At 44.7% G+C, this 15,173-nt stretch overlaps 3 protein-coding genes across 9 annotated transcripts in view; 2 read left to right on the top strand and 1 right to left on the bottom strand.

Moving 5' to 3' along the window:
* The first annotated feature begins 1,215 nt into the window (after nt 1-1,215).
* On the top strand, nt 1,216-2,646 carry LOC135391279 (tetratricopeptide repeat protein 33-like). Its single transcript, XM_064621474.1, has 4 exons — nt 1,216-1,609; nt 1,701-1,782; nt 1,849-1,980; nt 2,083-2,646. The coding sequence occupies exons 1-4, from the start codon at nt 1,386-1,388 to the stop codon at nt 2,311-2,313; spliced, it is 669 nt and encodes a 222-aa protein (XP_064477544.1). The 5' UTR covers nt 1,216-1,385; the 3' UTR covers nt 2,314-2,646.
* Nucleotides 2,008-13,735, bottom strand: LOC135391278 (integrator complex subunit 12-like). 4 transcript variants are annotated; one of them, XM_064621472.1, is made up of 9 exons: nt 13,600-13,735; nt 11,993-12,178; nt 10,303-10,491; nt 8,709-8,872; nt 8,526-8,592; nt 8,011-8,103; nt 7,819-7,944; nt 3,564-4,123; nt 2,008-2,561 (listed from the first exon to the last, which is right to left on the bottom strand). In XM_064621472.1, exons 2-8 carry the CDS (start codon nt 12,170-12,172, stop codon nt 3,566-3,568), a joined length of 1,377 nt encoding a protein of 458 aa, XP_064477542.1. In that variant the 5' UTR covers nt 12,173-12,178; nt 13,600-13,735; the 3' UTR covers nt 2,008-2,561; nt 3,564-3,565. The 4 variants fall into 4 exon arrangements, with proteins under 4 accessions (XP_064477542.1, XP_064477543.1, XP_064477540.1 ...); XM_064621473.1 differs by lacking the exon at nt 13,600-13,735 and adding an exon at nt 13,507-13,583; XM_064621470.1 differs by lacking the exon at nt 13,600-13,735 and adding an exon at nt 13,448-13,515.
* A 440-nt stretch (nt 13,736-14,175) lies between these two features.
* Nucleotides 14,176-15,173, top strand: part of LOC135391277 (F-BAR domain only protein 2-like) — a 28,669-nt gene continuing 27,671 nt past the window's right edge. For 2 of the 4 annotated variants that reach the window (XM_064621467.1, XM_064621466.1), the window contains exon 1: nt 14,176-14,304. In XM_064621467.1, coding sequence (XP_064477537.1) covers nt 14,275-14,304 — 30 coding nt within the window. In that variant the 5' untranslated portion in view covers nt 14,176-14,274. The remainder of the gene's footprint in view (nt 14,305-15,173) is intronic. The other 2 variants (XM_064621469.1, XM_064621468.1) reach the window with 1 other exon arrangement.

Raw genomic sequence — 15,173 nt, 5'->3', positions numbered from 1 at the left:
AATTAACGGAACGTTAGTACAATAGCACAAGATACAAAGGCTTCTGCAGTATCACATGGCAAAGTATTGACGGGGTAACACTTGATGTCCGCTGTCCTTTGCCACACGTTCGTGTTTGGTCATCCGACCTGTGCGAAGAGGGTTCGGTCTTCGGTGTCAGAATGTAGCATTGCTTAGTTTGTACGGAAAAGCTCTGTCAAGTGCGGCTAGAAATAAAAAAAAAAAAAGCACTAGACAACACCAACACACACACTGAGTTAAGTGGTGCGTAAGTGCCAGATTAAGAAGTGATGCTATTACATTGAGCAAAAAAGATGGCAATAGGAGCGACGACATTTTCTGAAACGTAAGGCGAGCTGACACTCCGAAGAAGCGTGCACTATTGAGGGTTTTCATGCGTAATATTGCACAACAGAGGAAATTCATTATTATAAATACTATAAAACATTTGTAGTTGGTGACAAACAATAAGAACACACGTGTTTGTTCATTGTTTAGACACAAGACCGTACATCCCCATTTTTTCCTAGCTTTAGTTATCATCGATAGCACCACATACAAAACCGTGTCCAACAAAAACATAAGCACAAGTCGGCACGAATCACCTTCAACTCGTCCATCGAGGGTTTGTCTCTTTCCTACATGACATGACCCAGTATTGTTCGATGATTGAGGTGTTTTCACCGGAAAAAGCAAAGATTTGGTGCGCAGAGGCAGACGAAGTCTACAAGTAATTCACGAAAAAGCCAATGAGTGCCAGCGCCAGGGGCTAGCACTTCGGCTTGTTTGTTTATCTGAGGCAGAGGAGTCGGATATCAGATACGCAGTCTACGCGAGGGCGTTAAAAAGCGCGCGGAATTTCTGTGAGCACTGCCGTTTACACTGCGCATGCGCGCGGGTCAAGCGTGGACGGCGGAGTTGTTGCTGCGCTGACGCGACCACTTGGCGTCGTCGTCTCCATGGTTACAAAGAGCATGCGCACTGCGGCAAGAGGAGCGATGTGCGAGAAGGAAGGCCGCGCTGGCTGTGCGCGACATGTTTTGGAAATACGCTCCCCGGAAGCCGCCGCAACCCATGAACCCCATGAAGGATCCCTACGGTCGCTGGACGAAACTTTAGTGCTGAACTGAAGGAAAAGTCGTGGAAGAACCCATGTGAAAGCCTATTTAGTGACTCTAGTTACAAAGTTACAACCAGCTGCAACCGATTGGCAGCACCATCATCGGCATCGCGAAGCAAAAATGGCGACTAATGGGGTTGCAGCAGTTTGCATTGCAACATGACTCGAGCTCACCGACTAATAACATGCAAATTATAAACTTACATATTGAGCATCTCACCGAAGTATACGTCATAGTAGCAGGCACGAGAAATGCAGCTCTGACATGAAGAAGACTGCATTTGGTTGGAAAAGAAAGGCGGGAGCAATCATTTCGCAAAGCGCATCGTTGCAGTTTCAAGAAAGCACAGCGGACGACTCTGGTTCTGTACCCGACGGTGTCGACTGGCCGACTGGTTTTAAACGGCGTCGAAATCTGTTTTTGGAAGACTGCGCGCAAAAGGGCGAACGTCTTAGAGAGGAAGGAGTTACTTTGGCAGAATCCGAAAGGTTATTTGTTCTCAGAGATTAATTTCTCGTTAATTTTCTCTTTTTAATTCCCGTGATATTAATTTATCATTCAATTTACGTTTCTCCCCAGGTACTGGCAGGCTATAAAAAAATTTAACGAAGCCTTGGAGCTCACGCCCACAGATGCCAAACTTTGGGACATGAAAGCCCAGGTACGTGCATTAAAAATCTTTCCACCTCCTTTCAGCTAGGGGTGGGGGGCTTCCTGTTTGGCTCAGGCACTCATGTTGCTACGGGAAGACTTTGAAGCTGTAAAAGCTGCAGAAACAGCCGTGAAACACGACCCAACCTGGTGGGCTGCACACCAAACCCTTGGCAGGTCACGTCTGGCCCTCGGCGAGATCAGCATGGTAAGCTTGCCTTTGCTCAGAGGGAAATACGTTTGCGAGCCACGTTTATTTGCTCCCATTTCTGACCCACTATGGAGACAAAAATGCTTTCTAAATTCACAGGCTCTGCGGAGTTTCAGCACAGCAGTCCACTTAAATCCTTCCAGCGATGAACTGCGACAGGACGACCTCCTTCACACGCTGAGGTTGCTTCGTTGCAAAGAAGCAGCATCAACTGCAACGAAGGACGAACACAGCACGCAGCTCCTGTTTGACGAGGATGGCAACCTTGTACAGCTGGATGAGGGGCGTACGTCGGCTGCAAACCTTGTGCAGTGTCGCGAACTGTCCTGAATCGCACCCACTTGTGAGGTGCCAAGATTGTCATTCGGTTTTGCTACGACACGTGAACTGCAATGTTGATGACCGACCTATGTGCAGTATAGAGTGGTGGAAAGTTCATTTGGAAGGAAGACAACACCATGAGTGGTTTAAAATTGTACTAGGACTAGCTTGAAACGTGGGGGAGAAAAGTCCTACGAACTCTTTAAGAATTCCAGGCGTCGTGGACAAAAGTTCAGTTTCTTGTGATGCAGGTCTGTCTGAAATGAAAAAATTGGAGAGCTGTCATCTTGCTGCACTCCAGTCATTTTAAATATATTAAAGTATGCATTATATTATGTTTGATTTGGGTTTGCGATGACATGTTGAGTGGTGGTTGTATGCACATTTTTGCATGCCTGACAGTACCACAGGACACAGTTCAAAAAGGGATAGTTTGCTTTCGAAGCATCGACCCCTAACACTGTCCATACTTAGAGCCTGAAGTTTTAGGGTTTTATCCGATTCTACCCCAAATTTGCACCCCAAATTGAAGGTTGCCTCTTTAGGGTGAAACCCGATTTTTACCTTGCAGATTACCGTCACTGAGACGTCTGTAGGAATGCACACTAACTTGTTTGGCAGCAAATGCTGTTACATCACTGTTTGTACCAAACCAGTACAGTCAGTCTGAGCAACTGAGCCTGATTTCTCCCCGAATTTAGCGGACTAGTAGTTTTTCACCTGAATTTGCAAGAATTTAGAACACACATTTATTTACCGAATTTTTAACTCCCGAATTTAGACAAAAATATTTCCCAAAAACTTCACGCTCCAAGTATATAGGAGGATATGGCCTGGTTTCACCAACGCCGGTTAACATTTGAACCGAGATCAACGGTCCCTTTACTTGAAATTAATGCTGGACTCTGCTTCATTAAAAGGAGTAATTGTCACTGAAACATTCATCACATCACGAACTAACTTTTGTAAAAAATAATTGAGCATTAATTGAAAGTTTTAGCAACCCTTGATCTTGGTTCAAAGTTAACCAGTCTCACTGGGCCCATGTCTCACCATCCACTGTCTGCTCTTGTCACGTATTCCATCGAATAACGGTCAAACTACGCCACTATTTCAATTTTCGATATTGTGGTCAGAGGCCCATGAGGAATAAAATGACACTATAGTTTCGAAATTAACTGGAACGCATGCGACCATCCCTTTAAGTCTGAACTAGCAAGGACTTGGGAAGGAAAAGTAAACAAGTCACGATGCCTCACCGCTACTTCGGCACTACCCTCCGTTTCTCCTGCATTTTTGCTGCAGCCTTTTTCTTCATAATCTGCAACCGTTTATCAGCTGACATCAACATAGAAGACGATGCCTGTTTTCCATTGCCTCCCGCCACAGACAATGGCGTTGATGCACTGCTCCCGCCTCCGTTATTGCCGGATCCCCCACCGTTTCCGTTCCCCAAAACTCCGCGGGATCCCGAAGTGGCCGCACTGGGATTCGCTGAGGTTCCCATCGTGCCACCGCTACTACTCCGCTGCAGTGCCGCTAGTCCGCCACTGCCGCCGCCGTTGCCATTGCCAGGACGTCCCGATAGCGATGGTGTAGTTGTTGTTCCAGCCTTGGCTGCAGCCATGGCGAGGCTCGAGAGCCCCGAGAATGAAGGTGGGAGAGGGAGGGATTTCGTGGCGTTTGCCGAGGAGGATGAAGAGGAGGAGGATGAGGACGAAGAGGCAGGCTTGAGGGGCTTCGGCTTGCTTAGATTTGCTGCAAGCCCCGCTAGACCAATTGGCTTGTTTGGACCGCCACCTAATGTCACTGGTGGTACCTGCATGGATGCAATCAGTGGATCAATTTAAGGTGCCTGGTAAAGTTTTTAATACTGTATAAGAGTTTCTTTTTTGTGTGGAAATTATTTTTGCGTTTTGACAAGCCATTGGTGGTAAAAAGTATTTCGCGGGCACTTAAATTCGCGATCCCGTCAGATCAATTGCGATCCTGTGAACGGCATACAATCTATTATGGTCCAAAGTGGGAAGAAGACTCTCCCAGGTCGAATGCTACTCTCTCTGCAAGGACACTAGCCAAATAGCCTTGGACGGTTACCCTTCTGGTCCCCGTTGTGAGGCCATAGGTTCTGCTATGTCCGTTGCGAGCATTGTCCAAAGCTCGCTCCGACAAAGCTGGACTTGTGAGCTAGTATCCTGAAGCCGCTGCATGCTTCGTGGCTCATGGAAGTGTACACTTCGCTCAAGCAACGCCCAGCTCTGATGCAATTTGGATTTGAAAAAGTTGGAATTTATCCCCGTGCATACGAACTACATGTCAAATATCTCGTAATAAATAGGTACTTATCTACTACAGTTCTTCTTACTTGTTTTCACTTGCAAATTTTCTTCTCCGTTCCGAGCGTCATGTCAGTTGTCATGTTTGTGGGAACTTAAATTCGCGATTTTGAGGGCAAACGCAAATAACTCGAAAAATAATTCCACACACACAAAAAACACTTATACAGCACGTGGACCAGCATATATGAATTCAATATAGACCTTGTCTGACCTGAACGTATGCCAATCAACTACGAGAGTACTAGGCCACATGTAGTTACGAGGGTGGTTGCCAGAGGCGCTATTTTTCATCCATTGGGGAGGGAGAGAACATGACCAGTACAGAACATGGCTAAGAACGCTCAGATACAGAGACAGACGTGGACAGTGTTTGACTAGCTGTGTACATCCATGTTTCCGTGCATTCTTCACCATTTTCAGCGCTAACCAACATGCTCTTCACCTTCTTGTATTGGTGACCTGCACAGTATTGTAGTCATGATTGCTGCCATACTGTCTGTTCCGCATTATGCACAGGCATTCCAGTTCTTCGTCTAGAAAATTGATGCAGTTTCGGCGGCATCATATTACAAATGCCTGAATGCAGTTTATGCTATCCCACACTTATGCCATTCTAGCAGCTTCGGTAGTATGTCATGAGATGTCGGTAGTATGTCATGAGATGATGAATAGACAAAACCCAGTACAGGATCCATGACTGCTGGGAGCTTTGCAAGTGCCCAGGGTTTCCTAGAGGAATCCCCTCAGTGCTATCATTCTCAGTAGCTCTGGCAGTGCTTTGTAGACAGGCAGTACTCAGGGCAGTAGTGTGTGCCGGAAGCACCACTGAAGCTAGTGAGGATACCACTGAGGAATTTCCTCAATGTTTGTGCAGGTAGGCCCAAGACACTATCTATGTTAGTAGGTTATGATATGTACAAAACATAGCTTCTCCTGTAAGTGGTTCGCAAGACAGATTATCAGAGAGCACTGGAATAATGCCCTCATGCTTTATCAGGGATGCACTGTTATGCCAAGGAGACTGAAATTCCAGGCACTGGAATGCACAAGCTTCTACGAGACATCCAGAGTATAACAAGCAAGTTTTCGCTTCTGCATTACGTTGCAAATCACGCATCAAGGTCCACATTCATGCAGTTCAGTGATGCTACACCCAAAATGTAATTTGGAACAGTTTGTGAAGAATCGCAGTATGCATTTTGGCGCAGTTTGGAGCACAGGGATATGGGTTTTGGAGTACTTTGGTAGCAGTACAGCCAAGCCTTGGCTTTGTGTAACCTGAAATGTCACCATTTCCCTTACAGCAGGGGGTGAACTGGGTCTGCCTGATAACCGCTCCGTGGCAATGGGTGTTTTAATAAAATCACGTGGGATTATGTGTAGAGAATACTCTTTGTAGCATGGGGACACACATGTAGATCCCCAATTATGAAGTGAGACACATTAATTTCAAAATTAATGCCATTAAACCCTCAGTGCAGGGGGGGACAAGAAGGGATGGCACAGATGAAGTCGGAACTTAGCGGTCACACATTTAGCAATCCCGCACACGCATGAGATACCACACTTTCTTCTCTCTAGTTTGGGAATTTGTGAAAAATATGTTGTAGTGATTTGTGTAATTCTGGGATGAATGCATGAGTTGAGGGAGGTCGTTAGCATGCACCAACTATGAATCTACACGTAACGCACTCCATACATACCCACGTCGCGTGTTTAGTCTGCATGTAGAAAATAAAAAGAATCACGTATAATTTGAAAATATTTCAACGATAGAAAGCGTAAACTTGCAAAGTTGATCAGGGATCCACTCTTGTATCAAATACCGCATACACGTGTGTCTAGTCCAGCGGCAATAAAATAAAAGCTCTGTATTACAGGAGTGCGGAATGCATACAGGGCGGAATGCATGATAGTGAATGGTAATGCGACGAGGAGTGCAGGGCGCGTTCTGGCTATCAAGTGAGGTTTCTTTCTCTGCACATCGTCGTTCGTCACTCATCTTTCAAAAATGTGACAATCAGATTCGCTAAGCGTGACTGCCTCATATTCTGTGTCGTCCCTTCTCGTTCCACCCCCCCCTGCACTCAGGGTTTTATCGCTTTTAGTATGCTTCGCCAAACAGACCAGTTTTTAACCTTATTTAATTTCATAATTTTCTAAGGCGGAACAAAGTGACTCGCGATCAATGTATGTGTCATTAGGTTGCAAGAAAGTAATGTGCACCACCATTGCAAGAGGCTCGCAACTTGCAGGATGTCCACCAAATTGTAGCCTTCAAATTTCCCCGACTTTCCATGTTTTTTGCTGATTATTTCGAGTGAATTGCCTGACCCAAATGAGAGGGAAGTTGGTGCTTTCTCCTACTTTTGATACATATCACTTACTGGACCGAAGCAAACACAATACAATTAGATGTTTCTCGGATTCTTTTCCTGCAGCAGGACCTCGGACTGTGCCTCAGTTATGATCCTTGTCTTTTATCGTTACAGGTCATTTATTAGTGAGGCTGCCGCCTTACTTTTCTGCTTGGGAGGTTGTCGAGTTAGTGATCTGTTACTCGCAGCAGCATTGCTGCAGCGTGGCAGCTCATCCACAAAAATGTTGGCTCTCACGATTTGCTGTGCATCGTCAAGGCACTTTTCTGCGATTTTCCCTCACGCGCTTTCTGGCAAATCCCCTGACTTCTCCAGTCGCATCAAAATTCCCTGATAATACCCGGTTTTCCAGCTTGGGAGAAACCCTGAACTTGTTTTTGCAGTTCTCTACAATAGCTGCCTGCAATCTTCAGCTCCTACCCGCTTGTGTTGGAGCGGTTCGGTGCCATATTGCGGATTTTTATCAGGATGGTGCAGGAAACCTCATCTGGCACAAAATGGCGGATTTTGGCGGATCGTCTGATTTCACACATTTATTCCGCATTCAGTACAGTAGGTGGAGCATTGGGGAACCGAACGGTATCGTACCATCACGGCGCAAGTGATCTTCCGGTGAATATACGCAAGAATTACGGAAAAGAACCATCAACTCTGAACATCTGCCCACGTGTTATACACACTAGAAAAGTGACAGTGTTGCCCCCTATAGGTCGATCTCGGAGCGAATGGAATCACAGTGCAGTCAGACTTATATGTCAGCAGCTGCAGAGAGAGCATCAATGTGTGCGGTAACATACCTTGAGTTCAGCCCTCTTGAACGGCTGGGACGTTAGAGGTGGTGGCGTCTCTGGCTTGCTGGGAGGTGTGAGTTCCCTGGGAACTCCAAATACTGGCTTCGATGCCGGCTTTGCTGGCTTTGTTGCCTACGACGAAAGCCGTAATTGGTCAACCGGGGTAACGGAGCCAACTGCAAATTTTGCACATCTTACCATCTTCTTCATCTTCTTTGTACACTGTGCACAATACCACACAAAACGAGGATCGTTCACGTCGTAATCTGTAGCAGGAGGACGATGGCATTCCTTGTGATGGAAAGGGAAATTGTCACTAACTGTCCACACCACAGCAATCATGCCTAGAGCCTGAAGTTTTCGGGAAACATTTTTTTCTAAATTCGGGGGGCAAAAATCGGGTAAATAAACGTGTGCACTAAATTCATGCGAATTCGGGTGAAAAAACTGCCGGTATGCTAAATTCGGGGAGAAATCGGACTCAGTTACTCAAACTAACTGTAGTGGATAGGTACAAACGGTGATGCAACTGCATTTGCTGCCAAAAAAGCAAGTTAGTGCATTCCTACAGACATCCCAGTCAGGGGAATTTGCCGGGTAAAAATCGGGTTTCACCCTAAAGATTCAACTTCCAATTCGGGTGCAAATTCGGGGAAGAATCGGGTAAAACCCTAAAACTTCAGGCTCTAATCGTGCCTCATTTTATAACATACCTGATGATAAAGGCAGTGACATTCATGGCATTCTATTAACTGGTTCTTTGCAGTCACATCCAGTTGGCTGAAAAACAGGTGTCAACCATACAAAAAGATAAATAATTTTTTCTCTAAAGAAAAACTACACATACAACTCTATTTCGTTCATCCTTCATCACCCACCCCACAATTCCAACTTACTTGCAGACGACGCAGACTAGACCCATTTCAATTGCAAAGTCTTCCGCTTCACTGCTGGACGTAGGAGACGACGACGACGCTATCCGACTTGCTGGGGAAGATGACTGTGACTGCTGAGTTGGAGATTCTGTTCTTGGACGTTTCGATTCAAATAAACCAGTTACCTGCAAAGAAGCTGCGTCAATCACGAGAATCACGTCAAATACGAGAATCACGAAACATGAATCTATCCAAGCATCTATTTGCTGACTGTTGCCACCACATGGAAGAAGCAGTCTCCCCAAAAAAATTCAGATCCCTGCAAGTGGTGTACATCTGCTCAATATCACACAAGGGCACAGTGGCTCGCCGAAGAAGTTTTTCTTGGGGATGTACAACATTTCTCGGCGTCATCCGATCCACAGCACATCACAGCTCAAGTTAACAGAGGTGCATATAGCGTATTTACTCGCATATTTCGTGCCATCGCATAATTTGCACACCCCTGGTTTAGCTCTAAAAATAACAAGACAACAAAAAATCGCGTAATTTGCACACCTGTGATTTCTCACGCGGATATCTGGCACACAGACATCTCAGCGACCGTGGCGACTGCTTTTCACAATGTCGTCAGTGCTACCTAAGTTATTGCGGTGCTCTTGTTTGATTTGCGCACACTTTCGGGTGATGACCCAATGATGCCATCGACAATACTGTCGCCCGAACTACAAAACGCAGGACAAACACGCTATGACAAACCTTACAGCACAGCGTGAGACAAAGTTGGTGAACATAGCGTGCTCTCGGTTGTCAAGTACGACCAGCGGCGTCTTCCAGTAGCGTCTCGACGTATTCCACCCGTATATGAGCAGTAGTGGGCCGGCATTTTGCCTCCCGACCATCGGCAGTTGTGCGGAACTTGGGTACTTCTTGGGTACCTTCTTGGGTACTGAGAGCCTATATGACTGGCATACTAAAATTTTGAAATTTTGCGTCGTTTGAATATCGTAACAAACGTTCCCGCGCAATTTACGCACCCCCAAGTTTACCAACTTTTTTGGGGGAGAAAAAGTGCGCAAATTATGCGAGTAAATACGGTAATTGGGTTTCGGAACGGAATGACGGTGCTTGCTCCAAATTTCGTGTCTGTTGTGATCAAGTATTTGTCAATTCCTATAAACTCCGTAGATGCTGAAAAACCTTGGAGCAGGTATAAAGTGATTATTGGCGACAGACGGCATTTGCTGTCAGAGGAGAACACAAGATATCATGTAATGGTGAGTTAGTAATCGTTAGCTTATAAAATATTTTTAGTTCCCACATTATCCGAGAAAATAAAGCGTTTCCCGTTTCAAGCAGCTGTTGACTCCTTGTCGCAGAACTTACGAGTCTGTGCTGCGGAATTTTGAATTCGCCGCAGCAGAAAACCAGGGGCCTTAACCGTAACATACCAAGTGGTTGCTAGTAATGCACTAATCATGAATCTATCCAAGCATCTGTGTGTTGACTGCTGCCACCGCATAGATGCAGTGGCACAAAATATGTGGCCACATAGCTACAATTGAGCCTCTCAATTAATCTTGCATTAGAACAATGCCCACAACTGTTTAAGTACCTCACTGCTGGCAGAGCTGGGTTCAGATTTCAGTGGAAGTGATGTGACGGGTGCTATGACGGGCTTCCGTTCCAGGGGCAGTTCCTTCTTTTTAACGTCATCGGAACCAAAGAGACGTGGGGCACCTCCCAGTTCATGTTTAGGCGACTGCCTCTTGCTCAGAGCATGGGAACCCTTCAGGTCGTTTTCCTAAAAAAATTAAAACAAAATGACAAAGGTTGGATGAAGGCACGTGATTCCACAAACACAAATTCCCTTGGGATGCAAGAAAGAATCTTAGTACTAAAATAGATTGTAAAAAGTAGTAGTAGTAGTAAAGTAGATTGCAAAAAGGTCTGTAGCATCTTCATCGTTTCTTGTACTAATTATACTCTTTATAGTTGAGTTTATTGCTATGTTTATTACCATGATATCAATTCTCTTGTGAAATGGTGTCGCCATAACGGCCTCGTGTTGAACTCGCAGAAATCTCATGTTATGACTTACACAATGAAGCCATCGCCAATTACTTATGCTTACAGTATAGAAACTGTAAACATTCATCGTGAATCTACTGTACGCGATTTAGGTGTGACGTTTGACAGCAGACTTGCGTTTGGTGATCACACTGTTGCTGTTACCAACAAGGCTTACTCTATTTTTGGAGCAATTGCAAGAGTGACGAAAGCTTTTAGCAATCCCAACTGCATTATATCTTTATTCCGGTCACTTGTTCTGCCTATATTGGAGTTCGGGTCAGTGGCCTGGAATTCACTGTCAAAAACCAATGCAGAGAAAATTGAGAAGGTGCAAAAAAGACTCGTGTGCACAGTAGAGTACCGCTTTCCGTGGTTAAGTGACAGCATTTCACTGCCATCCCTTTTGAGCAGACGGGTTTACCGTGATCAGATATTTTTGTACAAGTGTCTACAAAATCGTGTAGATTGTACTAGTGTAATTACGAGGCTAGCTCTCTCCGTCCCAAAGCGCAACACCAGGGCGCTGCGAATGTTCCATGTTTTTGGTAGCTCTACAGAAAAATGTCCCTCATTAAGAATACAGATTTCAAGTAACATTAATTCTGCTTGCGTTGACTTGTTTAATAGTAATATGAGAAGTGTCCAATCAGCTCTTCGCTGCACATGTGAACTCTGATGTTTGTATAAGTATGGCCAATGCGAGCTGCTCTTTCATTGTGCTGTGAACGTTTAATTTTATTGTATTAATACATTCCTGTGTTGTGTGTTTTTATTGTGTACTGCTGGTAAGGCTTTAGGCTGTTAGTAGACACACATATAAATAAATAAATAAATAAATAAATTGCTTGTCTATGGTGTTCTTTAAAGGGGTTGTGACATTTTATCTCAAGCCATGCCATATAAACGTAGAAGACGGTTATTTGCACCGACATGAGGCAATGGCAACTTTATTCCACCAAGAAAATTTTTTTTTCACTTTGGCACCCCCTTATTAATGTCTCGGATATTCTCGCCAACGCTTGGTTCATGCTCCTCATGGTGAATGTATTAGTGCGCAGGACCACATCAGAGGCGATTACAGGGGCTTTGAATATCTCCCCATAGTTCCTTTAAAGCCATGTTGTTGCGATTGTATTTTTGCTGCTGCAGGAGAACCATGGTTATCCATGTACCAAAAATTATAATTCGAGTCACTGTAAAACTTAAGCACTGAAGTAGAAGAGCAAAGTTACCAGCTTTATTGTGTTGAGCACACTTTTGGTGTCCTTTCCGGATGACACGCCTAGGCTTTGTCTTTGGGCAAGCGTGTCTTCAATGAGTTGGCGTAGCTGTTCCGCCGAGTCCTTCGCTTTAGAGTGAAGCAGGCGCAGGGCTTTCAGAAATAGCGGGTCTAGTTCAAGCTGTGCCATCATCACGACCTGTTGTCAAGCATGCATCACGTCAATCACTACAGTTTTCCCGATAGGCCACAGGCTGGACAGTACTGCAATGCAAGACATTAATTTCTGCAGTGGTCAAAGAATTGCAACACCTAAGGTGGCTGCACCTGCTCACGTGAGCAGGGGTTTTCCCAGCACTGCACACACATCCCAAAGGGTCTTACAGCACCCCAAAGGGAAGATTCTGTTTGGAACTGAGGCTAGCCTTTTAAAAACCATTGCTGTAGTCACGTTCGAGCTAAGAATGGCATTATGTGTGCCACTTTTCTTCCTTATGTTCACCTTGCAGAACGTAGTGTTTGAAACATTGCGTATGTGATTTATCTGGGTCATACATGCAACTTCACAAAAGTTATTTTCATAGCTAACTGTACCAAGAAAAATTGTAAATGCCTCCTTCAGCCACAGAGATATCGTTCTTAAGTTGAACACGACTATAGTACTCCTGGAAACAATCCTAGCAGACTACATGTCACAAGTTTTGTGATTATCGAAGGTGGAGAAAGCTACCATCCACAAAACAACAAGGGATTCCAGCCTCGCTTCGCTTTCACCACTTCATCACATACTACATTAGGAAATTACTTCAGTGATCTCTCTTGTTGAGCGATGCGGCTGGAAATTACAGTGAATAGGAAGCAGCGCAGAAACACCACGTTTCGTTCAAGCCTCCACGCTTGCTCCTAACAATCGAAACGGAAGAACTTCAAGTCGATCCTTATGCTCTTGTATTGTCTATAGTTCGCGCGAGAGCTCTATAAACGGGAGAATTCATCTTAACCACGAATCTACCTTCTTTCCCAGGCACCTTGCTTGACGTCGATACCGGAAGCCGCGAACGATTTCACCGGGATTTCATTCGGGATTTCGCTCAATACGTAATATATGTGGAGGCTGAGTGTTCTCTCATCAACTGGGGTAGACGCAGATCCACGAAACAAAGAACCAACCGCGCGGACACTGCGGACATTAAAACGGGCGTTGCCCGACCTGAAGCCTCGCAGCACCAACAACGTGTTCAAATACACGTTTTGTTTAATGATCGTTTCATTGTCAGAATGGATTAGCTACTTAACAGCCGCTGAAATTACCTCGATCAATTTTTTTTAGTCTACATGATCCGCGTACCCGATTATGCATCCTACGCTAAAGCCTTTGCCGGCGTCATTTAAACGAGGCATGTCTTGTATTCTACCCGTGTCCAATATGGAACACGTTCTGTATCATTTTTTTCTGTAGCAAGAATACCTCGATGCAAATCGACCGTGGAATAAGGCCTTCCATATATCAGAAGATGGTTCACTAACCAAGCAAACGAACAAAGCCCTCGGTGACCATCACTACCCATTCATAGGAAACATCGTAAACTCTGACAGCGCGCTCCGCCCTGCAGCACTTACTTTATGTATGACGTTTCATGAAAATAAATAATGACTTTGTTTATTCCGAGGATAAAATTCATGTAAACAAGCAGCTATAGCGATTTAAATATCATATCGGACTAACACGACGGGACAACAGATTTGTGTGGCGGAATAAAACTACCGCTTTCCATTTGCTCAGCGAATGAAGACGGATACGGACATACTGATGTTGCATGCACGAAAACACCTCATGTCTTTAATCCCTAAAAAAAAGGCAATGTGCTGAAAACACTAAACCTTGTGGTGTTTGTTTAGCGTTATTATCAAAAGTAACATTTGTAATAACGTTTGTACTTTTGTACTGGTTGGCATAGCGCATGAGGGTGCGCTTAGGTTCGTGCGGGTGCTGCTTTTAATAACATCTCATACAAAATGCATTGAAATGCATGGAAATGTGATGCGATCAGTATTAGTGGTATTAAAAGTTTGCGGCAGAGAAAAAGGCTACAAAAAGACGCCAGAGCTAAGTTCCTACAAATAAGACATCAGCGAGGTAAGCGAGTGTCACGAAAAGTACGCAAGTGAAGTTACTTATGGAAGGCTGGTAATACTTGCGTGTCCCGTGGTTTCCCGTTCACTTCGTGATAGCGGCGTAAGTTGGTTAACGCCATCGCCGAAGAACTCTGTTGGACTTTCTCTCATGACTACAAAATGACGGTAGATTTTCGAGATTACTTTTGGGTACGTATGTCTAAAACCCTTCACTCTTCTCCTAAATGCCTTTGATCGTTCTCGTTCGGCGGTCAATATAGTTCTGCAAGCATTGTAGTACCTTGGTCGTCTGCGGAAGATCGAACTTACGCCTAATAAAAATGCACAAAAATCTAATTAGCGCTGTGACACCCGCGTTGTGATCCACATTTATTCATGTACTATTACGCCGAAGTTGTATTGTCTCAGCATGTAAACAGTGTACTACTCATCAATTGTGATGCATTGAATTTGCGTGTATGTAGACGTACGTAAATGTAGCTGTAGTACAGTCATGGGAAATAAATTTAAAGACTCTTTTAAAATTTTGCAGTTCGAGCATCAATTACCATACATGTCACTTAACTTCACCGACAGCAGTACTTCAACCCATGCAGTTGAATGTTCACAGCGCGTATCTGTCTCGGGAAATTTCTGTGACATTTGGATCGTTTGACATCACCTCATACTGTTATGGGTAAGCCGAAAGATGAGGGATGCACAATTAAGAGTAAAGTCATCGCTGAGATACGTTCGTGCGTGGAATAATTGCGTAAATGAGTGTAGCGTATACCACACGGGAGCTTGCTACTGAAAGAACTTTCCTGAGAAACAAGGCGGAAGGGGATGTTTTGAGGACAATCGACTGGCGGATATCTCTTCGCGTAGCCAGTATGTGTTCCAATTAGCTTGCGTTACCAAGGCCGGTTCTCAAAACAGCGCGGTTCTTTTTCTCTCTTTTTTTTTTTCTTCTCAACACATTGACAGTTGCTATGCCGTTTGCGTACATAATGTACTGGCACACTGCGTTGCACAATCCGTTTGTATCATGATCCAAAGTAGGTAGTTTTGCTGTCTTC

Source organism: Ornithodoros turicata, chromosome 4 (genome assembly GCF_037126465.1).
Source record: "Ornithodoros turicata isolate Travis chromosome 4, ASM3712646v1, whole genome shotgun sequence".
NCBI lineage: Eukaryota > Metazoa > Arthropoda > Arachnida > Ixodida > Argasidae > Ornithodoros > Ornithodoros turicata.
The sequence above is the reverse complement of the archived record's forward strand: the minus strand, read 5'-3'. Positions and strand labels throughout refer to the sequence as shown.

Bases quoted from the DNA above. Each gene is read 5' to 3' on its own strand.
- LOC135391279 (XM_064621474.1), top strand. From the start codon at position 1,386: ATGAAGAAGACTGCATTTGGTTGGAAAAGAAAGGCGGGAGCAATCATT. The intron at 1,610-1,700 runs GTTATTTGTTCT...GTTTCTCCCCAG, and splicing joins ACTTTGGCAGAATCCGAAAG to GTACTGGCAGGCTATAAAAA. The intron at 1,981-2,082 runs GTAAGCTTGCCT...CTAAATTCACAG, and splicing joins CCCTCGGCGAGATCAGCATG to GCTCTGCGGAGTTTCAGCAC.
- LOC135391278 (XM_064621470.1), bottom strand. From the start codon at position 13,483: ATGGAAGGCCTTATTCCACGGTCGATTTGCATCGAG. The intron at 12,179-13,447 runs GTATTCTTGCTA...GCTTGACAACAG, and splicing joins CACGGTCGATTTGCATCGAG to GTCGTGATGATGGCACAGCT. The intron at 8,104-8,525 runs GTATGTTATAAA...TTCCATCACAAG, and splicing joins GTCACTGCCTTTATCATCAG to GAATGCCATCGTCCTCCTGC.